Below are 25,285 nucleotides of genomic sequence, written 5' to 3'. Positions count from 1 at the left end.
TGGGTTGAATACTCCATCAATTCAATGGTCAGTTCCGCCACCGGCCTCTCCCCTTTTGAGGTCTCCCTGGGCTACCAGCCCCCTCTTTTCCCCGCACAGGAGACGGAAGTGGCAGTTCCCTCCGTGCAGGTCCACCTCGACCGCTGCCGACGAGTTTGGGAGATCACCAGGACCGCGCTGCTCCGAACATCTGAGCGCGCCTGTCGTGGTGCCGACCGGCGCCGGGTTCCTGCGCCGACTTACCGCCCTGGGCAGAGGGTGTGGCTCTCCGCGAAGGACCTCCCGTTACGGTCTTCGGCCAAGAAGCTCAACCCCCGCTTCGTCGGGCCTTTCGAGGTCCTAAAGGTACTCAGTCCGGCGGCCCTGCGCCTGAAGCTTCCTGCATCCATGCACATCCACCCCGTGTTCCATGTCTCCCGGGTTAAGCCCGTCTCCCTCAGTCCCCTTATGCCTCCAGCTCCTGATCCGCCGCCTCCCGTGTTGGTGGATGGTCACCCCCAGTGGCAGGTCCGCCGGTTGATGGGCATTCGTCGGCGGGGCCGGGGGTTCCAATACCTGGTGGACTGGGAGGGTTACGGCCCTGAGGAGCGTAGCTGGGTCTCCCGGCAGCTCATCGTGGATCCCGGCTTGATCACCGACTTCCATCGAGCCCATCCTGACGAACCGGGTCGGCCTGGTCGCCGGGTGGCTCCCGTGGAGGGGGGGGTACTGTGAGGTTTCTGTCCTTGCTCTCTCACTCGTTCTGTTCCTTTAACCACCCTCGCTCTGTTTTCATTTGTTTTTCTGTTAATTATTTCAATTCCCTCATTCACACGCTTCTCTTGGTTCTCTCAGGACCGCACGCTTTTCAATCACATTCCCCAGCTGTCACTGCCTTTCAATCAATCGATCCCTTATTATTTATACCCCGTTTCTCCACTCTAAGTTTGTTGGATCGTCTTGATTTTTCTCTGGTTGCATTTCCCCGTGTTGCTGCTGCTGCTGCTTTGCTCCTTGTGCTATCTCCAGGAATTTCCAAGAAGCCTTCCCTTGGACACCTGTTCCCGTGGCGCGTCCTCGCTCCGCTGTTTTGTTCCAGCACCATTACGCATTACGTCTGGGTGAGTTTTTATTGACTGTCTTGATCTATTCCGTTTTTCGTGTGTAACTATTACACTGAAGACTACCACCTTTTGTCAGACAGTCACTCACCCAGCTTTTCTATTTTTGCTTGTTCCCTTATGGGATAATATTTTTGGGACCTTCCATCTCCCTCTGTGTGTTGCTCACACCGAAGATATTATTTCACTATTGGATTGTTTTGGACTTCACTAACTGTGTGTATATTACACGAAGATATTCACTGGGACTGTGTTTGGATTTTTGCTAACGGTGTGTACATTACACGAAGATATTCACTGGGACTGTGTTTGGAGTTTTGCTCACTGTGTGTATTACACGAAGAGATTCACTTGGGCTGTTTTGGAATTGTGCTCACTGTGTTTAAATTACACGAAGAATTGTTCACCCTGTTCTCCTGCTCGTTCAAACTGCACTGTGTTGACTCGTTCCCTCTCTCCCTCTCTCGGTCTCGCAACACATCTGAGATTCTGCCGAGAGAATTCTGCAGAGCGGTTCAGACGTCAACACCTGCTATCCCCAAGACTACCATCACGGGAGAAGCTGCAGAGCAGCAGAACTTTGCCCCTTGTCCTATGTACCTGTCTTGTTGACTTGCCTTTCCTGTACTCTTTATATTTAGTATCAAATAAACAAGCCCTCGTATTTGGCAACTCTGAATTCCTACTCTCTTGTGTCGTGCGTTTGGGGTCGGTATCAAACCATAACACCTTACAAATACATTTGATTTGATTTGATTTGTTGTCGGGCCATACAAATACATTTTATTTGATTTTGATTTGTGTGCATGTTAGGTATTTACTTTTTTACAAAGATGCTAATGTTGTAATTATAAATTGTAATTGAAAACATGCATTCCTTAAGTAACACTTAATAAATGCATAAGAGTACTTCATAAACATTACATAACAATAATGAATGCTCTTTGTGACCCTTATTGTAAAGTTGAAAAATGTTATCCTTTAAGTAACACTTCATAAAAGCATAAGGGTGCTGAATAAGCATTGCCATAATTGAAGAACCCTATTGATTTTGGTGACGCCATGACCTTTCCTCTAACGCCACCATCAGGACAACATTTTTAAATCAAGCATATCTCAAGCATATCTCCTGACCCGTTAGTTGCAATATGGGTCATGAATGTGTGATTATAATTTGAAATGTGTCAGTTTGGCTTGAAGACGGTGCTAGAGGAAAGATCACAGGGCCACCAAAAGCCTGAGTACATACAGTGAGAACATGTCCTTATCCTTATTAATTTAAATTTAAGTATTGCTAAAAACACATAAAATATGACTTTGCCATCACTTCTTTGACTTCACGTCATCATCATCATCATCATCATCATCATCATCATCATCATCATCATCATCATCATCATCATCATCATCATCATCCTCATCATCAATATCATCATCATCATCATCATCATCATCATCAGAATCTAGTCTGATTACATAATAGCATGTCCTTAGTATTCTAGTCTGATGTTTACATACACTAAGAAACTAAGAACATGGCCTTAGTCTTCCCCGACACACCACTAACCACCTCGGCCAGTCCTTTGTACCAGCGGCCACCAGGCTCCACAACAGTGGGCAGGGACCGCTGCTAGCAGCCGGAGGACTAACAGCAGCAGAACTCGAGAACTACTGTACTAGGAATGTCTGATCACTGAGTGTGTCTGACTCCCACCTAAACTGCACGGACTATGATGTATATCACGCCAGTTAGGGTACCTTATGTATACTGTACCTGTGTATACTGTATACTTTACTTACTCATAGTATATATTTAGATTCTAGTGTTTATTGTAACCATATTTATTGTAGTATATAATATAACTGACAGGGCATACAGACCTTCATCTACACCTTTGATCACACCTACTTGCTCATAATGCATATTATTCAGAGTTAATTATATTGTTTACACCGTCTATTTTTACTTTTCTACTGTACTATAATTGTATTGCCTGTATTTATGTCTTTCTACTATTACCATGCCCATAACTGTACCCCCCTCCCCCATGCTGCTATGATGCCTGCCCTGAACTTCCCCAAGGCGAACAATAAAGGAATATCTTATCTTAGTCTGATTACATACAGTAAGAACATGTCCTTAGTCTTCTAGGCTGTATACAGTAAGAACATGTCCTGAGTCTTCTAGTCTGATTACATACAGTAAGAACATGTCCCTAGTCTTCTAGTCTGATTACATAAGAACATGTCCCTAGTCTTCTAGTCTTATTACATGCAGTAAGAACATATCCTGAGTATTTTTTATTTTTTAGTATAAAATCTACCTTAAACGGATCTTTTTCAAGTTCCAAGTTTTAATACTCTTATCAACATGAGAGTCAACAAATGCTTGCTTTATGCAGCCATTTAACACAAATTATACAACGGCATGCACATTTCTCGATTCTGATTGGCTGAAACAGTCAATTTACACGTGTTTTTTTTTTATTTTAATTTTTTATCTTTTCCCCCCTCCTTTTTCCTCTGTTTTTCTCCCATCCCAATGTTAGTCGTTATGCCAATTCCCAATCCCCTTCCTGGTCGCTGCGCACCTACCCCCCACAGTCGGTCTGGGAGAGTGGAGGCTATCACGTGCTTCCTCCGACACACGTGTAGCCAATCAACCGCTTCTTTTCACCTGGCAGCGCGGACTCTCACTGAGAGGGTGTAACGTGTGGAAGGATCACACTACCCCCCTTAGATCCTATCCTCGCTGAGCAGGCGCCCCGACCGAATTGTAGGAGTCGCTGTTTACAACGACCAGGACCCACCCACCAGCTTTCCCACCCCTAACACTGCCAATTGTGTTAGTATGAACGACCAGCCAAGCTGATAGCAATGCCGAGAGCTGGGCTCGAACCTACACGTGGGTATTTGTAATAATCCCACGCTCTTGGTCCCAGGACCCGCCCACAACCGCATTCCTATCACTCCGCCGTTCGTGGTTTTAGGAATGAAAGCAAGATGGCGGACACGCCGGACAGTAAACATTACGAAAGGATATGGTGATAGGGTCATAAAGACTAAATGAAAAACGATTCTGTCACGGCGAATGTCTTAGTTTCTTAAACAATGTTGGATGATGTAATTGATGGGTCATGAGTCATTGTGGAACAAAATAAAAATCGCGCAAATTGATTGATTGATTAATTGCAAACAAATGTTTTTTTTTTACCTACTTTCTATAGAAGCAGCTGGGAGGTGCGCTGTTTTAAGTGAGCGTGGACTATTGAATTGATTGATTGATTGCTAATTTTATTACTGTCCGCCTTGTTTCCTAGTTAAGTTTAGGCACTCTTTTGAAGTCGCTCTCTTTCGAAGTTGGTTAAGGTTAGAGTTTGTCTTTAGAGCAGGGCGATAGACCACCAGCCCTGATTCCAAACTCTAACCTTAACCAACTTCGAAAGAGAGCGACTTCGAAAGAGTGCCTAAACTTAACCAGTTGGAAACAGCTAATTTTATTACTGTCCGCCTTGTTTCCAACTGGTTAAGTTTAGGCACTCTTTCGAAGTCGCTCTCTTTCGAAGTTGGTTAAGGTTAGAGTTTGTCTTTAGAGCAGGGCGATAGACCACCAGCCCTGATTCCAAACTCTAACCTTAACCAACTTCGAAAGAGAGCGACTTCGAAAGAGTGCCTAAACTTAACCAGTAGGAAACAAGGCGGACAGTAATAAAATTAGCAATCAATCAATCAATCAATTCAATAATCCACGCTCACTTAAAACAGCGCACCCCCCAGCTGCTTCTATAGAAAGTAGGTTTAAAAAATATATATATATATCTTATAGGGAAAAGAACACCCCCCCCCCCCCCCCCCCCCCCCCGCTATATAGGGCAAAGACAACTTTTTATTTTTTCCCTACAGGGCAAAGAAAACTTTTTTGTTGTTGTTTTACCTACTTTCTATAGAAGCATCTAAGAATGAAGTTCTATAGAAAGTAGGTTAAAAAAGAAAAGAAAAGTTGAATGTGTTAGTTTGTTGGATGTCTAGTTGAAAGACAGTTGGATGTCTTAGTTTGTTGGATGTCTAGTTGAAAGACAGTTGGATGTCTTAGTTTGTCGGATGCCTAGTTGAAAGACAGTTGGATGTCTTAGTTTGTTGGATGTCTTAGTTGAGAGACAGTTGGATGTCTTAGTTTGTTGGATGTCTTACTGAGAACAGTTGGATGCACTTCCGAGCTGCTTCCACATGGAGGCAATTTTTTTTTTTTGGAAACTACTTTTTCTGGCGGGTTGGTTTTTTCAATAAATCTTCAATTAATGTGTGTTTATTGTATAGCAATAATGTTGGATGAATGCACCAGTTGTATAAAAGCCATTACACCATGTGCAGTCGTGGGTTGTGAGAATTAGACCAATTAGACCATGCTCTAACGACCACCCCTAGGCATGGTCTAATTCTCACAACCCACTCCTGCGCGTGATGTAATGCTTAAAGGATGACCCTCATGCATTGCAAATTTGCATCAAATTCAAAAAAGATGCACAAAATAACTTAAAAGAAAATAATAATTTAACAATAATAATAAAAACAATGAATAAAGTGTGCATGAAATAATAGGGGAAAGAAAACATTAGGAACTTGTTACATTCACCCACACAAGGGCTGAGTACTCACCCCCCCCCTCTCTCTCTCACACACACTCTCCCAGCTCTCTTTCTCTCTTGCCCCTTCCTCATCACTCTCATCCCCCCCCCCCTCACTCACTCACTCACTCACTCACTCACTCACCCCCCCCCCCCCCCCCCTCACTCACTCACTCACTCACTCACTCACTCACTCACTCACTCACTCACTCACTCACTCACTCACTCACTCACTCACTCACTCACTCACTCACTCACTCACTCACTCACTCACTCACTCACTCACTCACTCACTCACTCACTCACTCACTCACTCACTCACTCACTCACTCACTCACTCACTCACTCACTCACTCACTCACTCACTCACTCACTCACTCACTCACTCACTCACTCACTCACTCACTCACTCACTCACTCACTCACTCACTCACTCACACACACACACACACACACACACACACACACACACACACACACACACACACACACACACACACACACACACACACACACACACACACACACACACACACACACACACACACACACACACACACACACACACACACACACACACACATACACACACACACACTTGGAGTCACAAACAAACATAGTATCAATGAGAGTATCAATAATACACCTGAGCGAAGTACATTTTTTTAAACTTTTTTTTCTTTCTAAAAAGTTAATCGTGAGTTAAAAAAATAGTGGCGTTAATAGAATCGGGTGTTAATACAGCGTTAATTTTGACAACCTTAATAAGAACATAAATTATCCTTAGTCTTCAAGCCTGATTACATACAGTAAGAACATGTACATGGTCTTCTTATAATATACTATTGACTAACCATACAGTACTCTTTGCCATCACTTCTTTGACTTCAGTCATCCTCATCATTAATATAATCAACATCAACATCATCATAACCAGACCTTGTAACAGCATATCCGTTGAGTTGAAGGAACTTGAGTAGCTCATGAGCTTTCTCTCTGTCTCGACACTTCTCCTTGGCCGTCAGGGTGTCGTATGGAACCAGCAGAGGATGTGTTCCACCTCCTAAACAAAAACAAACAAGGAACACATTTGTGTCACTGAGAAATCTTAGGACTGGTTTCCGTCTCTGAGAAATCTGGTGTCATTAGGACTGGTTTCCTGCTCTGAGAAATCTGGTGTCATTAGGAACTGGTTTCCTGCTCTGGGAAATCTGGTGTCATTAGGACTGATTTCCTGCTCTGGGAAATCTGGTGTCATTAGGAACTGGTTTCCTGCTCTGAGAAATCTGGTGTCATTACGAACTGGTTTCCTGCTCTGAGAAATCTGGTGTCATTAGGAACGACAGGTTATGTATATAACCTAGTTATATGAGTACTGGCTAAGCGTCCCGCTCTTAAGCCATACCGAGATATACCTCATCTCATGTACCTAGTGTACTCCATCAACGAATAAAACCAAATACACCCAGCACCTGCCAGGCCCCGCCCCTACTGCCGTACTATATAGGACTGGGCGTGGCCACCACTCACTCTTCCTCCGGAAAAATCGTTTCCAAAGAAAAGTTTCCCCAAGGGAACTCAGGGCACGCTCAGAGCAGGACGCTTAGCCAGTACTCATATAACTAGGTTATATACATAACCTGTCGTTATATATTCGTACTGGCATCGCGTCCCGCTCTTAAGCCATACCGAGATATTGGGTAGAGCGGACGCGAGGCCCGACAAATGCACCCCCTGAGGACCCGTAAGCCCACATCAGGGGGAAGGGGAGTCCCGTCACCCCATCCTTCCTAATGAAGAGGGGGCGCAGTCAACTCCACCCGAGTGCGAGCAAGAGGGAACTAGAACCTCTTGAACACACAGCACAGGCGGAACCACGTGTGACACAACACATTGTGGCCCACACCCACACACCCCTGCTACCCCACCAAAGACGGGAAGCAGGAGAGGCCACAGACCTCAAAACCGCCTGGGAGACAGAACCCCCGGTCATGTCCATGAGGTAAAACCTTACGAAGGGACCCGGGGAGGACCATGAAGCTGCAGCACAGATGTCCTCCACCGAGGCCCCACCCAGCAGAGCGGCAGAGGCCGCCACCCCACGAGTGGAGTGCGCCCTGACGCCCCCAGGGGGAGCCAACCCGGCCAACGTGAAGCAAGGGCAATGCCCTCGCACAACCAATGGGACAGGCGCTGTTTCGACAGTGCCTTACCAGCATGAGAGCCACCGTAACAGACAACTGAACGGTAGCCCTGAGGCCCTGAGTACGGCTGAGGTAAACCCCCAAGCCCGGGCCGGACATGACAGGTGAAGGCCCGCCTCCAACTCACTAGCGTGAGGAGGCGGATGAAAGGCCTGAACCATAATATCCCTGGAGCGGAAGCACTCCGGATATTTTTAGGCACGAAGGCTGGATTAGGCCGCAGAGTGGCACCGCTATAGGAACGAAAGACAGGCACTCTGGCCGTACCGAGAGAGCACAAAGCACACCCACGCGTTTAGCGGAGGTGATGGCCAGCAAGAACGCAGTCAGCGTTCAACAGCGCTTGCTCAAGGGGCTCAAACGGGGCCAAGGACAACCGACCGAGGACCAATTGAAGATCCCAGCTCGGAGCCAAAGAGCGTTTCACCGGCTTAAGGCGTCAACGCCAAGCAGGAAACGCTTCACAAGAGGGTGGCCTTACACCACTCTTGGAAAATACGCCACCTACCCGCGTAACCCGCGATAGTGGAGGGAGCATGCGCGTTCCGGATGGTACCAACCACAGAAGGATCCATCCTCTCCAGACTCACCCTCTCACCAGCCAACCCACCAGCAGCTGGCCCAGCACAGGGAACTAACACAGAGACCCGTGCGCTTGAGAGAGGGCCCGCGATGACCAAGGAACAGGCCATGACGGGATACCAAGAACTGGATCAGGACCGGGAACCACACAGCTGCGCCCCGGTCCGGCGCAATCAGGATCAAGGACCTGCGCTCCTCAACGTACCCGCCCCAACAACTGACCTAACAGATGTATGGGGGAAGAATCCCAGGCGGCACGGCATCGGTCCCAGACCTGCCTGACTATGTCCGGACGTAATCCCCACCCGTCAGGGTGAGGACCGCCCCGTGACATTACACCTGTACCCACATTCACCCTGCCGGGGATGTGGAGAGCCCTCAGGCCGCGCAGATGGAGAACGCCCATAGCCAGCCGCCCGCCGCCCGGTGCAGACGGGGGGAGCGTACTCCTCCCTGTCTGTCGATATACGACACTGATGTCGTATTGTCCGTCCTGACTTGCCTCTCACCGGGTCTATTTCCATACTGGAAAAGAACCACCTCCGTAACCTCCTCCTGGGGTGAAGAGGAGGCCAAGAGGGACCACGGAATGAGCAGATGCCCTCATACCGAGCAGGCGTATCACGGACAGCGCCGTAACCGTCCTAGGACGGAACCTCCCGAGCGTGTTGCAACACGCTCTGAGAGGGATGCCCATAGCACTCCACCCGTTGACTGGGAAGAGGAGTACTCTACTTCCAGTCTACAGCAACCCCAGGCTGGTAGGAACCCAGCCTGGCATGAGACCTGACGATCCACCTTGACCGCCAAGGACCAGAACGTCGGCAGGGCAGAATACACTTCGTAACCCCTGACGACGCAGAGGCCCCAGTGCGGCCTCCACGCACTTGGTGAAGATGCGGGGAGCCAGAGAAAAATTTAACGGCAGCCCCTGGTACTCATACGCTAACCCTGCAAAGGAAGCGTAGGTAAGCCCTAGGACGGAAGATCGGGGATGCGAACACGCATCCTACAGGTCTATGGAGGAGAACCAGACCCCCACCTGACAGTGTTCAACAGGTAGGAGACGATCCAAAAAATGCCGAACCTTCCCATGGGAGGTCGGGGAAGCCTGCACTGTGTGCCTCAAAAAGGTTTCGAGCCCCCCTGCTGACAACACTTATAGTTGACAGACGTAACACCAGGCTCAACCAACACAGCTTATGGTGTGGGAGCCGCTTGACAGCACAACATACTCACGGACAGACCCAGGCTCAGCCATCAACTGGGTGTCAGCCCCTGTCCCCATGAGAAGCGAAAAGTGGGGCCGCACGCGCTTCAACGAAGGCACGCGGCCCACAGCCAAAGGAAACAATCAGAGCCCCCTTTCCGCTGGTGTTGGGGGAGGGAGTGATCGGAGAGCGGGCTGCTCGCGGCAGGACGGCGACGGCTTGTATATTCCAAGCCGAGCTCATCCAACATGGCCGATCCCTCGGCCGCCAAGGCTGTCGGCCTTGTGGACACCTGTCGATTCAACGCCCAGGATACCTCTGGCGGGGGAAAACATGGCCGCCTGTCGAGGGCCTCGTCATCGCCGCTGACGAGGCCGTGCTCTCTCTTCTTCTGGCTGCGCGGTGTGAGGCGGTGTGGGGCCTAGGACAATACCGCCCGCGCTCCAGCGGAAGACCAAAATCCTCTGCGGAGAGGGGAGCCCTGAGCGGTTATAGCTTGCGGCTAGGTCAAAGCTAATAACGTCAACAACCTCGCGCGATGTGTCGACGTCGGCTGGCCCTCAAGGCCCTGCCACCAGACACAATTTTTTTATAGAAAAAACAGCAATACGAACACAGTTACTAATTGCTGCCAATTCCATACCGTGGCGGTACAGGCTTTAGCAGCCCACCAGCCACTCGCCGGGCCGACCCACCTCATGGCGTCGGCCGGGCGGGGCACTGTTAACATGTCAAAAGCAAAGGACTGATGCTAACACGGAGCATCAGTGGTGGTTGCAACCAGCAACCTCCACTGTGGTGTGCACCATGAAGGGGTTAATGAATAAATGAACTAACACCACGAACATACTGTAGAATGGGCAAGCCCATGCACACAACGTTAAGGGGAGGCGGACCAGAGAGAACCAGTCCCGCATTCATTCATAATATTCACAACAGCACACCAGCCCTAGACCTCAGCCCATTTACCCATGAAGGTAAACAAAGCCCCCCCCCGCACTACTCCCCCAGTAGACACCGATTGACCGTCAGCATGAATGGTTGAGAGGAGGGAAGACTGTAGTATAGACAGACATTCCCGTAGCAGAGAGACAGAACAGAAACAGTAGCCCAATATAGCATAGCGTTCGACGCTAATGTGGACAGAAAAACAGTCAGCTGAGCCACAACACTGGCCGCCGCTAAAATCAAAACCCCACAAGACAAGGGAACATCAGAATAGACCCGACGTGTCGTTGGAACATCCCCCGAAGATTCCAGGGGTAAGCAAATCTCCGTAAGCACTCGAACGCACAGCGCAAGCGGGACCACGTGTGACACAGCACCCCGCGGCCCACACACTCCTGCTAGCCCACCTGATGGCGGGATGCAGGAGAGGGAACGCGTACAGAATCCCGGGCGGCCACGGATACATCGTGAAGGCATCCACCCCCAGAGAGGGGTTGTCCTTCCGACTGACTGAGAACCACAAGGGGCACTGGTGGGACTGTCTGCTCGCAAACAGGTCCACCGTGGCCTCCCCGAATCGGTCCCAGACCTGTCTGACTATGTCTGGACGTAGTCCCCACTCGTTGGGGTGAGGACCGCCCGCGACATCACATCTGCACCCACATTCTCCCTGCTGGGATGTGGAGAGCCCTCAGGCTGCGCAGATTGAGAGACGCCCATAGCCAGAGCTCGCTCGCCGCCCGGTGCAGACGAGGGGAGCGCACTCCTCCCTGTCTGTTGATATACGACGCTGACGTTGTGTTGTCCGTCCTGATCAAAACATGCTTGCCCAACACAAGGTGGCCGAGCCGTTTGAGGACCAGAAGGACTGCCTTCAATTCCAACACATTGAAATGTAGTGCAGACCGGGCAGCATGGTCCTGCCAGCTGCCCCCTACTGCGTTGGCCTGACACGTCCCCCCCCATCCCGTTAGGGAGGCGTCTGTGAAGACCGTGACGTGTGACAGCCTGCTGCCCATGGGGACCCCGCTGGTGAGGGCCCCAGGCCCCCCCCCAGAAGGCGAGGTCCCCCAGTACTGACATGGGAACCTCCGGCAGCTTCCACTTGACTCTCACAGGGTCTATTTTCACACCGAAAAACCTATCTCTGTATCCTCCTCATGAAGAGGAGGCCAAGAGGGACCACAGCTTGAGCAGATGCCATAATACCGCACAGGCGTATCACGGTCAGCGCCGTAACCGTCCTGCCAGGACGGAACCTCCCGAGCGCGCCAAGAATATCTTCTCGCCGCTGCTCTGAGAGGGATGTCCATATAGACCTTGAGCTTAGAAATAAGCCCAAGTACTCCACCCGTTGACTGGGAAGAGGAGTACTCTACTTCCAGTCTACAGCAAAACCCAGGCTGGTGAGGAATTCCACCACCTGCCTGGTATGAGACCTGGCGACCATCTCTGACCAGCCAAGGACCAGAACGTCATCCAGGGTAGAATAAAATTCGTATCCCCTGACGACGCAGAGGCCCCAGCACGGTCTCCACGCACTTGGTGAAAATGCGAGGAGCCAGAGAGTAGCCGAACGGCTGCCTCTGGTACTCGTATGCTAAGCCCTGAAAAAGGAAGCGTAGGTATGTCCTAGGAGGGAAGATCGGGATGCGAATACGCATCCTTCAGGTCTATGGAGGTGAACCAGTCCCCCACCTGACAGCGCTTAACAGGTGGGTGACGGTCAACATTCTGAACCTTCCATGTGACAGGTCCAGTATGCCCCCCCCCCCCCCCCCCCCGATTTCTCGGGCACCAGAGAATATCGGGAGGAAACGCAGCTCATTGTGTCCTCCCATGGGACCACGACGATGGCCTGCTTCGCCGCCAGAGAACGAATCTCCGCGGCCAGGGCTGTCACTGATAATGGACTCTGATAATAGAGTCTGTACCAAACCCAAAAACGGAGGGCGGGGGTGTGTAAACTGTAACACAAGCGCCGCCCTCAGCGTTCTCTCCATCCACACCGGCATATGGCTACTACTGCAGCCATACGTGGTAAAAATTCCAAAGCGCCCCCGCCGCCAACTGTCGCTGGTCCGCTAGGAATCGCAGATAGGTGGCCCGGTCCCTCCCGCTGTGCGTTGTCAACCCTGGTCTCGCCAACCGCGCGAGCAGGGTGTCCCACGGAGCCGGGATATCGCACCCTGACTCTACCAACAAGGCAATCGCACCCAAGGGGGGGACCCCGACAGAAGGGGCGGTCTGATACGGGAGGAGCGGCCATCACCCCTGGTGACATAGGCTCCCCCGCTGAGCATCTTCCCGGCTTAGCTTGCTGAGGACAGCCTGCTCTACAGCTGGACATGCATGGTGTGTGGTCCCACACTGCCCGATAGGGTGGGTCTCTACACACCGTAGCCCTGTAGTGATATTACTACCACCCAAATTACGTGTGCCTGACTGACCACCGCGGGATCGGAAGTCCAGACGGGGGAGGCACTAACGTAATACCCGGCCTGGCGAGGGCGGGGCTGGGGGGAACCCACGCTGCGACCTGATTTGATTTTATTTTATTAGGGATCCCCATTAGCTGGTGCGATAGCAACCAGCTAGTCTTCCTGGGGTCCACACACAAAAAAACATACAAAAACAATCACTATTGCAAAAACAAAATTATTAAAAGTCAGTACACACAATGCATAATGAAACTACTGTAACAATTAAGATAGCTAAAATTACATTAGTGTAAAACAAAAACAAAAAATTACTTTACAGTGTTAAAAACAATTTAAAAACAATTTAAGATTCTTTTTAAAAGTGAATCTACTGTAAATGCAGCAGAGGTTCCGAGGCAGGCCATTCCAAAGAGTTAATGCTCTAAAAATAAAATATCTCCCCAAAGCGCTGGTTCTAGGACCTGGCAATTCAAGCTGCCCACTACTGGAACCTCTAGTGTAATGCTCGTGCACAGTATTACTAAAAACAATCTGATTATGTATAAAAACAGGAGTTTTACTGCTCATGACCAACTTGAACAGCACAAGTATATTAAAAGACAATCTATTTTCAACGTTAAGCCAAGAGAGGCGGGCATGCATACGGCTCACATTAGACCTTAGTGAGCAGCCCAGTACCAACCGTGCTGCCCTGTTCTGGACCACCTGGAGCTTCCTGAGGTCACCATTGGCAGCAGATGACCACATCGCAGAGCAATAGTCAAGATGACATAAAACTAAACTTTGCACTATCTGACATAAAAGGGGACGGGCAACAAAAGAAGCACATTTCCTGGAAATACCAATTGCTCTTCCCATTTTTAAAACAATATAATTAATATGCTGAGACCAAGACGGAGTGCAATCCAGCATCACTCCAAGGAGTTTAGTACTTTCAACTTGTTGAACTGCTGAATTACACAAGTTTAAATGAAGCTTTGGATTTGTAGATAACCTGTGCCTTGTTCCCAGCACAATACATTTAGTCTTGGCGATATTAAGGACAAGTCTATTACATACTACCCAGTCATGCACAACTTTAAGTTCTCTACTCAAAACTTCATTAAGTACATTGCATGTTGGTGCAGTGTAATACAATGTTGAATCATCTGCATAAAGAACTGTTGTAGCACATTTGGTAGCCCAAGATAGGTCATTAGTAAATACAGAGAAGAGCAAAGGTCCTAGAAGGGCCTAGAGTTCCCCCTCTGACAAAATTCTTAGATACAGGGAACCCTGCTCCGTCGACAGATACAACACCAGGCTCACCAAACACAGACACAGGACGTGTGGTGTGGGAGCCGCTTGACAGCACAGCATTCTCATAGACAGACCCAGGCCTAGCTAGCAACTGGGTGTCAGCCCCTGTCTCCATGAGAAGCGAAATGTGGGGCCGCTTGCACTTCACTGGAAGAACGCGGCCCGCAGCCAAAGGGGACAAATCAGAGCCCTGAGTCCCGTAGCGTAGCGGGGGGGAGTAACCGGAGAGCGTGCTAGACACAGCTAGATGGCAACGTTTTTTTAGGGCGTGCCCATCTAATATAGCCGATCCCTCGGGCCGCAGAGGCTGTCGGCCTTGTGATCACCTGTTTTCTTTGTGTCCAGGGTATCTCAGGCGGGGGAAACATGGCCACTGGCCGGGGGCCTCGCCGCAGCCACTGGCGAAGCCGTGCTCTCACCTCTGGCTGCACGGTGTGGGGCGGCGTGGAGCCCAGGTCAAATACCGCCTCCGTGGACAGACCAAGGTCCACCCGCGGAGAGGGGAGCCCTGAGGAGGAGACCCCTCCCCTCCTCAAGGGGAGATTGCTCCAACCAAGATGCCTGTGAACAACCGTTGACAGCATCCTAGCCCTCCCTGCGGTTATAACTTGCGGCTGGGTCAAAAGCTGAATAACCTCAAAACCTCGCACAATGGTTTTGACGTCGGCTGGGCCTAAGGCCCCACCACCCGACACCATTTTTGACAGAAAAGCAGGCAATTGAGCAATGTTGTTAGTTGTTGCTAAATTCTGTACCGCGGCGGTATAAGCTTCATCAGCCCACCAGCCACCTGCCGGGCCGACTCACCTCTTGGCGTTGGCCGGGCGGGATACCGTTCCACCATGTCAGGGCAAAGGACCGATGCCACCTGCTCCACTAAGCACGGAACACCAGTGGCGGCTGCTGACCAAAGTATATTACTAGTGAAGCACTGCTCCACTAGCAGCCATGCAACAACCTCCACTGCGGTGTGCACCCGTGAAGGGATAAATGAATGAATGAACGAAAACATATTGCAGAATGGGCTAGCCCAATACACACAATTGTTAAGGGGATGCAGACCAGAGAAAACGTTAGTCCTGTCTACATCAGGGTCCCCCATTTTCAATTCATAGATTCACAAAATGCACACCTGCCCTGAGCCCTGTCGTCAGCCCATCCACCCATGTAAAGGGTAAATAAGCCTCCGCTAAACCCCCAACATTAGACACCGATTGACCGTCAGCATGAATGGTTAAGAGGAGGGAAGAGTAAAGACAGCCCCGGCGGGGTACATGGGAAACGGCGCCCCAAAATTGTAGCATTAGCACCAGCTGCGCGCGCTAAGATACTTGGAGAAACATTCAACAGTGAGTCATGATGACCACGTTTATCCAAATATCCCGCCCCCCTGCGCCAATACATCGCCCGGTCGTCTCACAAGACAACAAGCAGTATTACACATGCCAGTACCAACGCCTGCCAGCGCAGGTCCTACCTGAGTGCGACTTGGCTCAACTGCCAAGCGTCGTGCAAAGTCCATCGGTCCGCTGTCAAGTGTCAAGCGACGAGGAAAAAACACAGGATAGGACCGCCGTGCTGTGGACGTGCCGAGAAGGATCCGGGGGCTGGCGTACTTCTGGCGAAGCCCAACATTGCGTAATTTTTCCCTACATAACAAAGTTCCAGTTCAAAAGTGCATCTGAGCTGCTTCCGCGTTTGGAAACGAATGAGGAAGGGTGAGGCGTGACCACTTCCGGCGTAATATAGAGGCACGCATGGGAGTGGCGTGGTCACGTGCAAGTGGGTGCATTTGTTTTGTTTCCCAGAGCACACTAGGTGCTGGAGATAATGATATATCTCAGTAGGCAGAGCGAGACGCGAAGCCAGATGATATATAACTGGTTTCCATCTCCCAGATGCTTGATGTTGAGAGGGTTAATAAAGTCAGGGTTGATGTTCAGTTCCTCTCACCTTTAGCCATCAGCTCCATCTTCTTCTTCCTGCCCCAGGTGTTGTGGTAGTTCTCTGCTAGCTGCTCAGCCATACACTATGCAATGGATAATTTTGTCAGTGAAGATGAAAAAACATTTAGCCAACAACCCTTTTTTACTTGACAAAAGAAACAAGACAAAATGTAAACACAATGCAACGGATGTGTGGGGCAAGCATTAAGCTGGGGTGTGCCAACGCAGTAGAGTAGAGTACTCTACCAACACAGTAGAGTATGCCAACTGACACAGTAGAGTAGGCTAACACAATATAGTAGGCCTACCAACACAGTAGATTAGGCCAACTAACACAGTAGAGTATGCCTACTAACACAGTAGCATAGGCCAACTAACACAGTAGAGTAGGCCTACCAGAAGAGCGATGGCTCTTGTCAACGGTTACTCATATGATACCCACCATGCCTTCAGTTGTGTTCAGTTGAAAATTACAATGAATATGGATCAGATAATAATCTGCTACAGTAGAGACATTTCAGACATGCACTGCTGTACCTGTAGGTCTCTGGACAGAGCATTGTGGGATATTTCAATGGGCTGGGGACTGTAGCCCTGGCTGGGGTCATAGGTTGCCTAAAACACAGATAATCATCATCATCATCATCATCATCATCATCATCATCATCATCATCACCACCAATCAATTATTGTATCATGGCCTGCACAATGTCAACTTTATTTTGTAAATATTTGATATTTGTTCACTTTATTTTATTGTTATTGGTTGCCTGACTCTCTGTAGCCTCTTGATTGTCTTGAGTGTTTATTATGTCTGTCTATGTGCAACCTGTGCTGTAATTATTCATAGGTTGTTCATCCTAACTATTGCATGGGTGTTCAGGAATACCTCTACCAGTGCAGTAATATTACATGGTAGATATTAACACCTCTATCTGTGCAGTAATATTACATGGTAGATATTAACACCTCTATCTGTGCAGTAATATTACATGGTAGATATATTAACACCTCTATCTGTGCAGTAATATTACATGGTAGATATTAACACCTCTATCTGTGCAGTAATATTACATGGTAGATATTAACACCTCTACCAGTGCAGTAATATTACATGGTAGATATTAACACCTCTACCAGTGCAGTAATATTACATGGTAGATATTAACACCTCTATCTGTGCAGTAATATTACATGGTAGATATTAACACCTCTACCAGTGCAGTAATATTACATGGTAGATATTAACACATCTACCAGTGCAGTAATATTACATGGTAGATATTAACACCTCTATCTGTGCAGTAATATTACATGGTAGATATTAACACCTCTATCTGTGCAGTAATATTATATGGTAGATATTAACACCTCTATCTGTGCAGTAATATTACATGGTAGATATGAACACCTCTATCTGTGCAGTAATATTACATGGTAGATATGAACACCTCTACCAGTGCAGTAATATTACATGGTAGATATTAACACCTCTACCAGTGCAGTAATATTACATGGTAGATATTAACACCTCTATCTGTGCAGTAATATTACATGGTAGATATTAACACCTCTACCAGTGCAGTCATATTACATGGTAGATATTAACACATCTACCAGTGCAGTAATATTACATGGTTGTTTAGGAACACCTCTACCTGTGCAGTCTGTGAGATCTTTCTAGAAGCTATTTTCTTCTTCTCTGACTCCTCCTCCTCCCGGGCCTTCTCCAGTGTCCACTCCCATGCCAGCATGGCTTTGATTGACTCTTTGATTGGCCAACGGTAGATCTCTTTGTCCTGCCAACAGGAAAATACTGTGATTACTAGAGCCGGACACACAGGGACAGAGGAAATGTGTGTGTTGTGTGCGTGTGTGTGTGTGTGTGTGTGCGTATGCGTGTGTGTGTGTGTGTGTGTTGTACCTTCTCAGAGAAGGTCTTGTATGGTCTGAGCATGGGGTGGCTTTTAGAGTTGTCGTCCAGCACTTCACCATAGGACCAGTTGTTCTGAATCTGAAACATGAAATTCCAGATAATTTATTGCTATACCAACAGTGTTGGTGGTCTTAGTCTTGATACAGCATGGTAGTTTGTGGTATTCGTTTTGATACATAATGGTAGTTGCATCGCAAGAAGAATGCTTTTCATGTGATGTATTTTTTTTCTCAATGTAAAGAAAAAAAAATATTAATCCTTGAACTGTATACGTCTATATCATAGAATGTTAGTCTTTAACTATAAATGAACACAATCAAAATATTGCTTTCATATCATGAATGGATTATTGCATTATTGGATTAATTGGAATCAAGGGCTGCATAAGTGAATGGTAAGTAATGTAAAGGAACACCAACATTATGGGAAATGAGCTTACAGTCTTCTCCAGAGTCAGACAAGAAGATAGATGCAAATGTACTCTCTGTGCGTTCAATAGAAAACTATCGTGCTACAGATTAGCCTAGTTTAGCACAAATGAATGGAAGCAGATACGGACCAGCTAGCCTAGCTGTTTGCCAAAAAAGACCTCTCTCTGAGTTTTAACACAATGGAGGCCAATCCCGAGATAAATCGGGTTAACTCGCCAGTGGTAAACTCTCTGGCTTTGGCTGTGCGTCGATCTAAAAAGTCCGGGCCGGGTTTTCCTTGTCAGGGAGGACAAGCGTTCATGTTATTTGGTGGATTATGTTGGCAACACGATCAACATCAATACTTGGAATGGCGATCAGATAATTGGAATATTCTTTTTGGAGTACATCCTAGTCAAGGTAAGGGCTATATGGTATCAATCTTGCGATACAAGCGTATGTGTGTAATGTGTGTGTGTGTAACGTATTCCATTGGTGACAATCAAAGCATAGAAAAATGATGCATTCATGAGGAAACATAATATCGATAATATAGCATTGATTTAGAAATAGTAGCATATACAGGCGAGAAACGGCACGGTTTTTAGTGAAATGCACGTATTGCTGCATAGCGTCGTTTTCTGGGATTAGACAGGATTACTCTAAAACTATACTCATATTCACCACGGTATAAAACGAGAATGTATGGATGAAAAAATTCTTTCTTTTTCACAAATTGAACGATAGATACTCTATGTCAAATGGGCAATATTATTATATCCATAGCTATAATATATAATATAGTTTTAGCCCTGCAAACACTGCCACATATTCATATACTTTTAAGCACTGGCCTTTCAACAGTAACAGTAAACAGCGCCATCTGAGTTAAGCTAGGCTAGTGGTTCATATCTGCTTCCATTCATTTATGCTAAGCTATGCTAGTTTGCAGCTGGATATCTTTCTACTGAACTTGCAGAGAGGTAATCCAATTATGCAATAATCCATTCATGATATGAAAGCAATATTTTGATTGATTGTTGTGTTCATTCATCGATAGAGGTTGATCCATCTACAGAGTTGGTGAATGTATACATTTACCAACTCTGTAGCAAATATTGTGTACACTGTACTGGCTGAATAGATCACCTACAGTATTACATCACTGTGTGTTTGATACTGATCATGCAGATCCAATAACACATTTTCTCTATGGGGGAAATGAACAGTGCTTTGTCTATGTCATGCTTAAGTGTGGTATTCTCTTAGCATTTGTTTGGGGGGAAAAGGATAATGTACTTGATGTAAATGTTGTGTCCTCAACTTAATCAACCTATTTTTAAAAGTTAAAATGCTAATGCCAAAAAAGGAACCGGAAATTAGCATTAAAATAAAAATAGCCTTCAAAATGTAAAATCTCCTGGAGGCTGCAAACAGTTTGAAATCCCATTCCTTGCACCACATTATGTTTCCATTTATCAAAGGAATGACTTCAACTTCCTCGAATGTGCTACTCATAGCACTAAATGCACTCCACTTGCAAAAATGTATTTATCAAAGACGTACCTTCTCAAAAGCCCACCTGTCGTGGGTATATTCTGCATATTTGTTGATAAAGGGATCCAGTCTCTCAGGGATAATCGTGCTGCAGGTGGAGAAAGAGTTAAAACACCTCCAAGGCAGATTGTGTAAATGCATTGTGGAGTTTATTCACTCAGGGTAAGAATTCATAAATATTCCTCCAGTCCATATCTGTGAAGATAACCCCAGCTTTCTATCAAATCCAGAAGACAGAACTAGTGAACTCCAATCTGTGACATCATCAAGATGTACCATAAGATGTCAAGCTGCTCCAGAGACAGTGAATGGGAGATTGATTTAGTGGAATCACAGAATGTTCTTTGTTTAGTTTTTTTTACCCAAATGAGCCTCTAGCATTGAGAGAGACTTTATCTCAAACTTGGGTTTGTGAGAAGATTTTTCAAAGTCTCAAAAAGATATATGAAAAAAACATGTTGAATACAGAGTCTCTGTATTGACTCTGACAATCCCCCTGATCTGTTGTACAGCTGTATCACCTACAACATGTTTAGATCAGGGGCAATGTGAACAGAAGCTATGACACTGCCTAGAAGCAACGTCTGTCCCGACTTCCCTAGGAGCTGGACAGAGGAAACTCTACAGACATGTAGAAACGTAGCATAAGAACAGCCCGATCTTGCTTAAAATATGTAAATAAAGTACTTATCGACCACAGGAAAAAGGTACATATTGTATGTTATGTTATAGCCATAAGTAATATATGGGCGGCTACGTGGCCTGGTGGGCAAGGCGCTCGCCACGAAATGCTGGAGACTCTGGGCTCGTCAGTTCGAGCCCAGCGCTCCACATTTGCTTTCAGTTTAGCTTTGATATTTGTTCACTTTATTTTATTGTTATTGGTTGCCTGACTCTCTGTAGCCTCTTGATTGTCTTGAGTGTTTATTATGTCTGTCTATGTGCAACCTGTGCTGTAATTATTCATAGGTTGTTCATCCTAACTATTGCATGGGTGTTCAGGAATACCTCTACCAGTGCAGTAATATTACATGGTAGATATTAACACCTCTATCTGTGCAGTAATATTACATGGTAGATATTAACACCTCTATCTGTGCAGTAATATTACATGGTAGATATATTAACACCTCTATCTGTGCAGTAATATTACATGGTAGATATTAACACCTCTATCTGTGCAGTAATATTACATGGTAGATATTAACACCTCTACCAGTGCAGTAATATTACATGGTTAAATTAACAGTAAATTACATATTGTATGTTATGTTATAGCCATAAGTAATATATGGGCGGCTACGTGGCGTAGTGGGCAAGGCGCTCGCCACGAAATGCTGGAGACTCTGGGCTCGTCAGTTCGAGCCCAGCGCTCCACATTTGCTTTCAGTTTAGCTGGTCGTCCGTACTAATACACATTGGCCGTATTAGGGGGTGGGAAACTGATGGGTGGGGATCGGGCGTTGTGGACAGCGACTCCTACAGGTCGGTTGGTGCGCCTGCGCAGTAGAATCAGGAAGTGTCGGGGGCAGCGTGAGCCTCCCACGCGTTACTCCTCGCCACTGAGAGATCGAGCTGCGCAGGTGAAAAGATGCGACTGCTGTTACCTCAAGTACCGGAGGGGACTTGTGCTATGTATGACTTAGTCCACATTGCAGCCGGCTTGTGGGAGGCAAGAAACAGCGTCCGTGACAGGGGAGGGTTGAATTGGATGATACGAAATTGGGATGGGAGAAAATATAGAAAATGGGAGAAAAAGTGGATAAAAAAAAAGCCATAAGTAATATATTGACATTATGAAAATGTACAATGTGTACTAGGGGTGTAAAGGTACATGTATCCGTACCGAACCGAACTGTTTCAGTGTGTACCGTACCGTACCGAATGGCTGTGTAGTGTACCGAACGAATACAACGGTATGTTAACCACTACGACCGCCCACCGGGGGCTGTTTTTTTCACACTCTAATATAATTTTTCTTTTTTCTTTTTTACAAGTAGATTATTAATTTCAATATGGAATATTCGTTGACAGCCCTACAAGTACAATTAGTTACTGCACACTACATCACCCCTGAGTGGAACATGGAAAGCCAAACTTTCCCCCACTGTACCGAAAACCGTACCGAACCTTGACTTCAAAACCGAGGTATACCGTACCGTGGTTTTTGTGTACCGTTACACCCCTAATGTGTACGTATTACAAATAGGTAATATATTGACGTGTTTATGAAAATGTACAATGTGTATGTATTACAAATAAGTACATAATATTTTTATGAATTTTTATTTTTATGAAAATGTATGAGACTAGGACGAGTACTCTCCATCTTGCAACCCAAAGTTTGAGATAAACTCTCTTGCAAAGCTAGAAACTAATTTGGGTGAAACTGCTGGAAACCTTTGACAGGGAAGCCGTGGACATCTAAACATGTAATTTGACTTGCTGTCTGTGTTTTTCTTATTATTATTTGCTGCTAAAATGTTAAAGGGTCACACCAACATTAATGGGAAATGTTCTTACCATCTTCTCTAGAGACAAAAAGATACTAATTTCCTCTCTGTGCATTCAGTAGAAATCTATCTGGTTGCAAGCTAGCCTAGCTTAGCATAAATAAATGGAAGCAGATACGGACCACTAGCCTAGCTTTCTACTAAATGCACAGAGAGCAAATTGGTATCCATCTTCTTGTCTGACTCTGGAGAAGACAGTAAGCATTTCCCATAATCTTGGTGTGTTCCATTAAGAGAGAAAAAGTGAAAATAAGAAACAGGTTGCAATTCATATTTTGCAAACAGAGTTTATAGCCCAATACCATTTTACTTATAAAAGATGCAAGGATTTCTCTTTTAGGGCCCAGAAAATAAAAAGGTTGAGAACTGTTCTAGGTCAGTTCTAGATCAGTTCTAGATCAGCTCTAGATCGTAGGAAGAACATTTATGAATCCTCAGATTGAGTGACAATCCCGTTTCAGTTCTCACTTGGTGGTCTCCACTGGTTTGGGGTCAAAGTTCCCCTCTGCGTCGACCAAGGCCTTCTTCTCAGTCTTGGTGGAGTAGCTGGCGTCGACATAATCAGGAGGGATGGCACCGGCGATGGCACAGATACATGGCATGGCTATCTTGAATATCTCTGCATCAAATTTCTGAAAGAAAGACTCAAATTAGGACGTTTTGTTCCGACATGCCCAGACACCACCGCTCCTGTGACATTATGGACCATTTAAAATATTTCAAACAGGTAATAATGGCTCTTTGAAGGGAGCTGGATCTTTTGGTTCTGTTCCTTTCCAAGAGCCCATAAAAAATATTTCTTTTTAGATGATTTTAAAGCAAAGTCTTTGGTTTATCAGCAGAATAATCACTAGGATAACAATAGGATACGATTTGGATCAGATTCAAACCTAGATAGTTAATGGGGATGGGTACCGAATCCGGTACTTTTTTAATTTTTTTTTATACACTTTTTCTCCCATTTTCTCTATTTTCTCCCATCCCAATTTCGTATCATCCAATTCAACCCTCCCCTGTCACGAACGCTGTTTCTTGCCTCCCACAAGCCGGCTGCAATGTGGACTAAGTCATACATAGCACAAGTCCCCTCCGGTACTTGAGGTAACAGCAGTCGCATCTTTTCACCTGCGCAGCTCGATCTCTCAGTGGCGAGGAGTAACGCGTGGGAGGCTCACGCTGCCCCCGACACTTCCTGATTCTACTGCGCAGGCGCACCAACCGACCTGTAGGAGTCGCTGTCCACAACGCCCGATCCCCACCCATCAGTTTCCCACCCTCTAATACTGCCAATTGTATTAGTACGGACGACCAGCCAAACTGAAAACAATGTGGAGAGCTGGATTCGAACACGCGAACCCAGCGTCTCCACATTGGTGGCGAGTGCCTTGCCCACTACACCACCTAGCCGCCCCGAATCCGGTACTTTTAAGGGTATCGACCGAATCGCGTTGGTACTACCAAGTACCGATTCACGTGAGATCCACCGGTGCCACATTTCGGTAATGCAAAAAAAAGTCAGATGATGTCAATGTTTCGTTTACCGCGAAACGAAACCTATAGCTAAAATGAGGAGCGCTGTGGTGTAAAGATGACCTGATTCATACAGGGGAAATTATCCAATAGTCTATTGCTATATTCACACATATCCAATATGAGACAGATGTTGTTCTGAAGGCTGAACAGTAAAAAAAATAAAAACCCAAATGAAAACCAATTATTTAAAATTAGATTTCAACTAGAAGAATGCACTCAGTATAGGGCCCGCCTGGAGATGACTGATTTGCAAATGTTAAATGGTTACCTAAATCAACAGATGTATTCCTCTTGGAGTCATGAACATGCACAGCAGATTTTATGGCAATCTAGCCATTACTTTAAAAGATATCTCATGTGTCTGGTACATAATAGACAGACTGTGAATATGGTCTAAGGTCCCTAGGGGTTAAAGATCTTTAACATAGTTTAACATAGTAGATACTTAGAAGAGTGTAACATAGTGTGGCTGCCAGGCAGAAGAGCAGGAGAGGAGAGGTGATGGAGAGCAGATATGTGTTTCCCTCTGTGTACATGTATGTATGTGCCCATATTAGGAGTTCCGGTGACGAAACCACCCTGTACAACAATCAGGCCGAAGCCCATATATATGGAGTTCCGCCCCAATCGGCCAGAGTAACGACACCTGTGTCTAATTCACGGCTGCGGCTCGATACCGTGCCGATTGGAGAGGGAGACAAATAAAGCATTTGATTTTCATTTCTCTGGTTATGGACCTTGAATTTATTTATTTATTTTCAGTCACGTGAACACTCTACAACCACACGAGTGTGTCACAATAGATTAACACCGTAGGGACTTCACCTTGTGTGCCAGAGACTCAAAGATTCCCCAGAAGAGCTTGCGGGTCAGATGCAGCTCCTCCTCTGAGGTGACTCCAAAGTTAGCCCAGCCGTTGGGGAGGCAGTAGTACTTCCAGCAGCGCTCGTAGTGATTGGTCAAAAGCTGGAGGACATACA

General features: G+C 46.7%; 1 protein-coding gene across 1 annotated transcript in view; it reads right to left on the bottom strand.

Annotated features, from left to right (window-relative positions):
- Nucleotides 1–25,285, bottom strand: part of LOC311233659 (ryanodine receptor 1-like) — a gene marked incomplete at both ends in the record, with an annotated part of 453,326 nt that overhangs the window by 145,491 nt on the left and 282,550 nt on the right. The window contains 8 exons of the mRNA XM_084320641.1: nucleotides 6,665–6,788; nucleotides 16,364–16,439; nucleotides 16,894–16,971; nucleotides 18,015–18,155; nucleotides 18,281–18,370; nucleotides 20,269–20,347; nucleotides 23,241–23,404; nucleotides 25,131–25,271. Of these exons, the coding sequence (XP_084176767.1) occupies nucleotides 6,665–6,788; nucleotides 16,364–16,439; nucleotides 16,894–16,971; nucleotides 18,015–18,155; nucleotides 18,281–18,370; nucleotides 20,269–20,347; nucleotides 23,241–23,404; nucleotides 25,131–25,271 (893 nt within the window). The remainder of the gene's footprint in view (nucleotides 1–6,664; nucleotides 6,789–16,363; nucleotides 16,440–16,893; nucleotides 16,972–18,014; nucleotides 18,156–18,280; nucleotides 18,371–20,268; nucleotides 20,348–23,240; nucleotides 23,405–25,130; nucleotides 25,272–25,285) is intronic.

The sequence above is a fragment of the Notolepis coatsorum genome (genome assembly GCF_963971535.1).
Source record: "Notolepis coatsorum genome assembly, chromosome: 8".
NCBI lineage: Eukaryota > Metazoa > Chordata > Actinopteri > Aulopiformes > Paralepididae > Notolepis > Notolepis coatsorum.
Note: the sequence above shows the minus strand (reverse complement) of the source record. Positions and strands in the feature narration are given on the sequence as shown.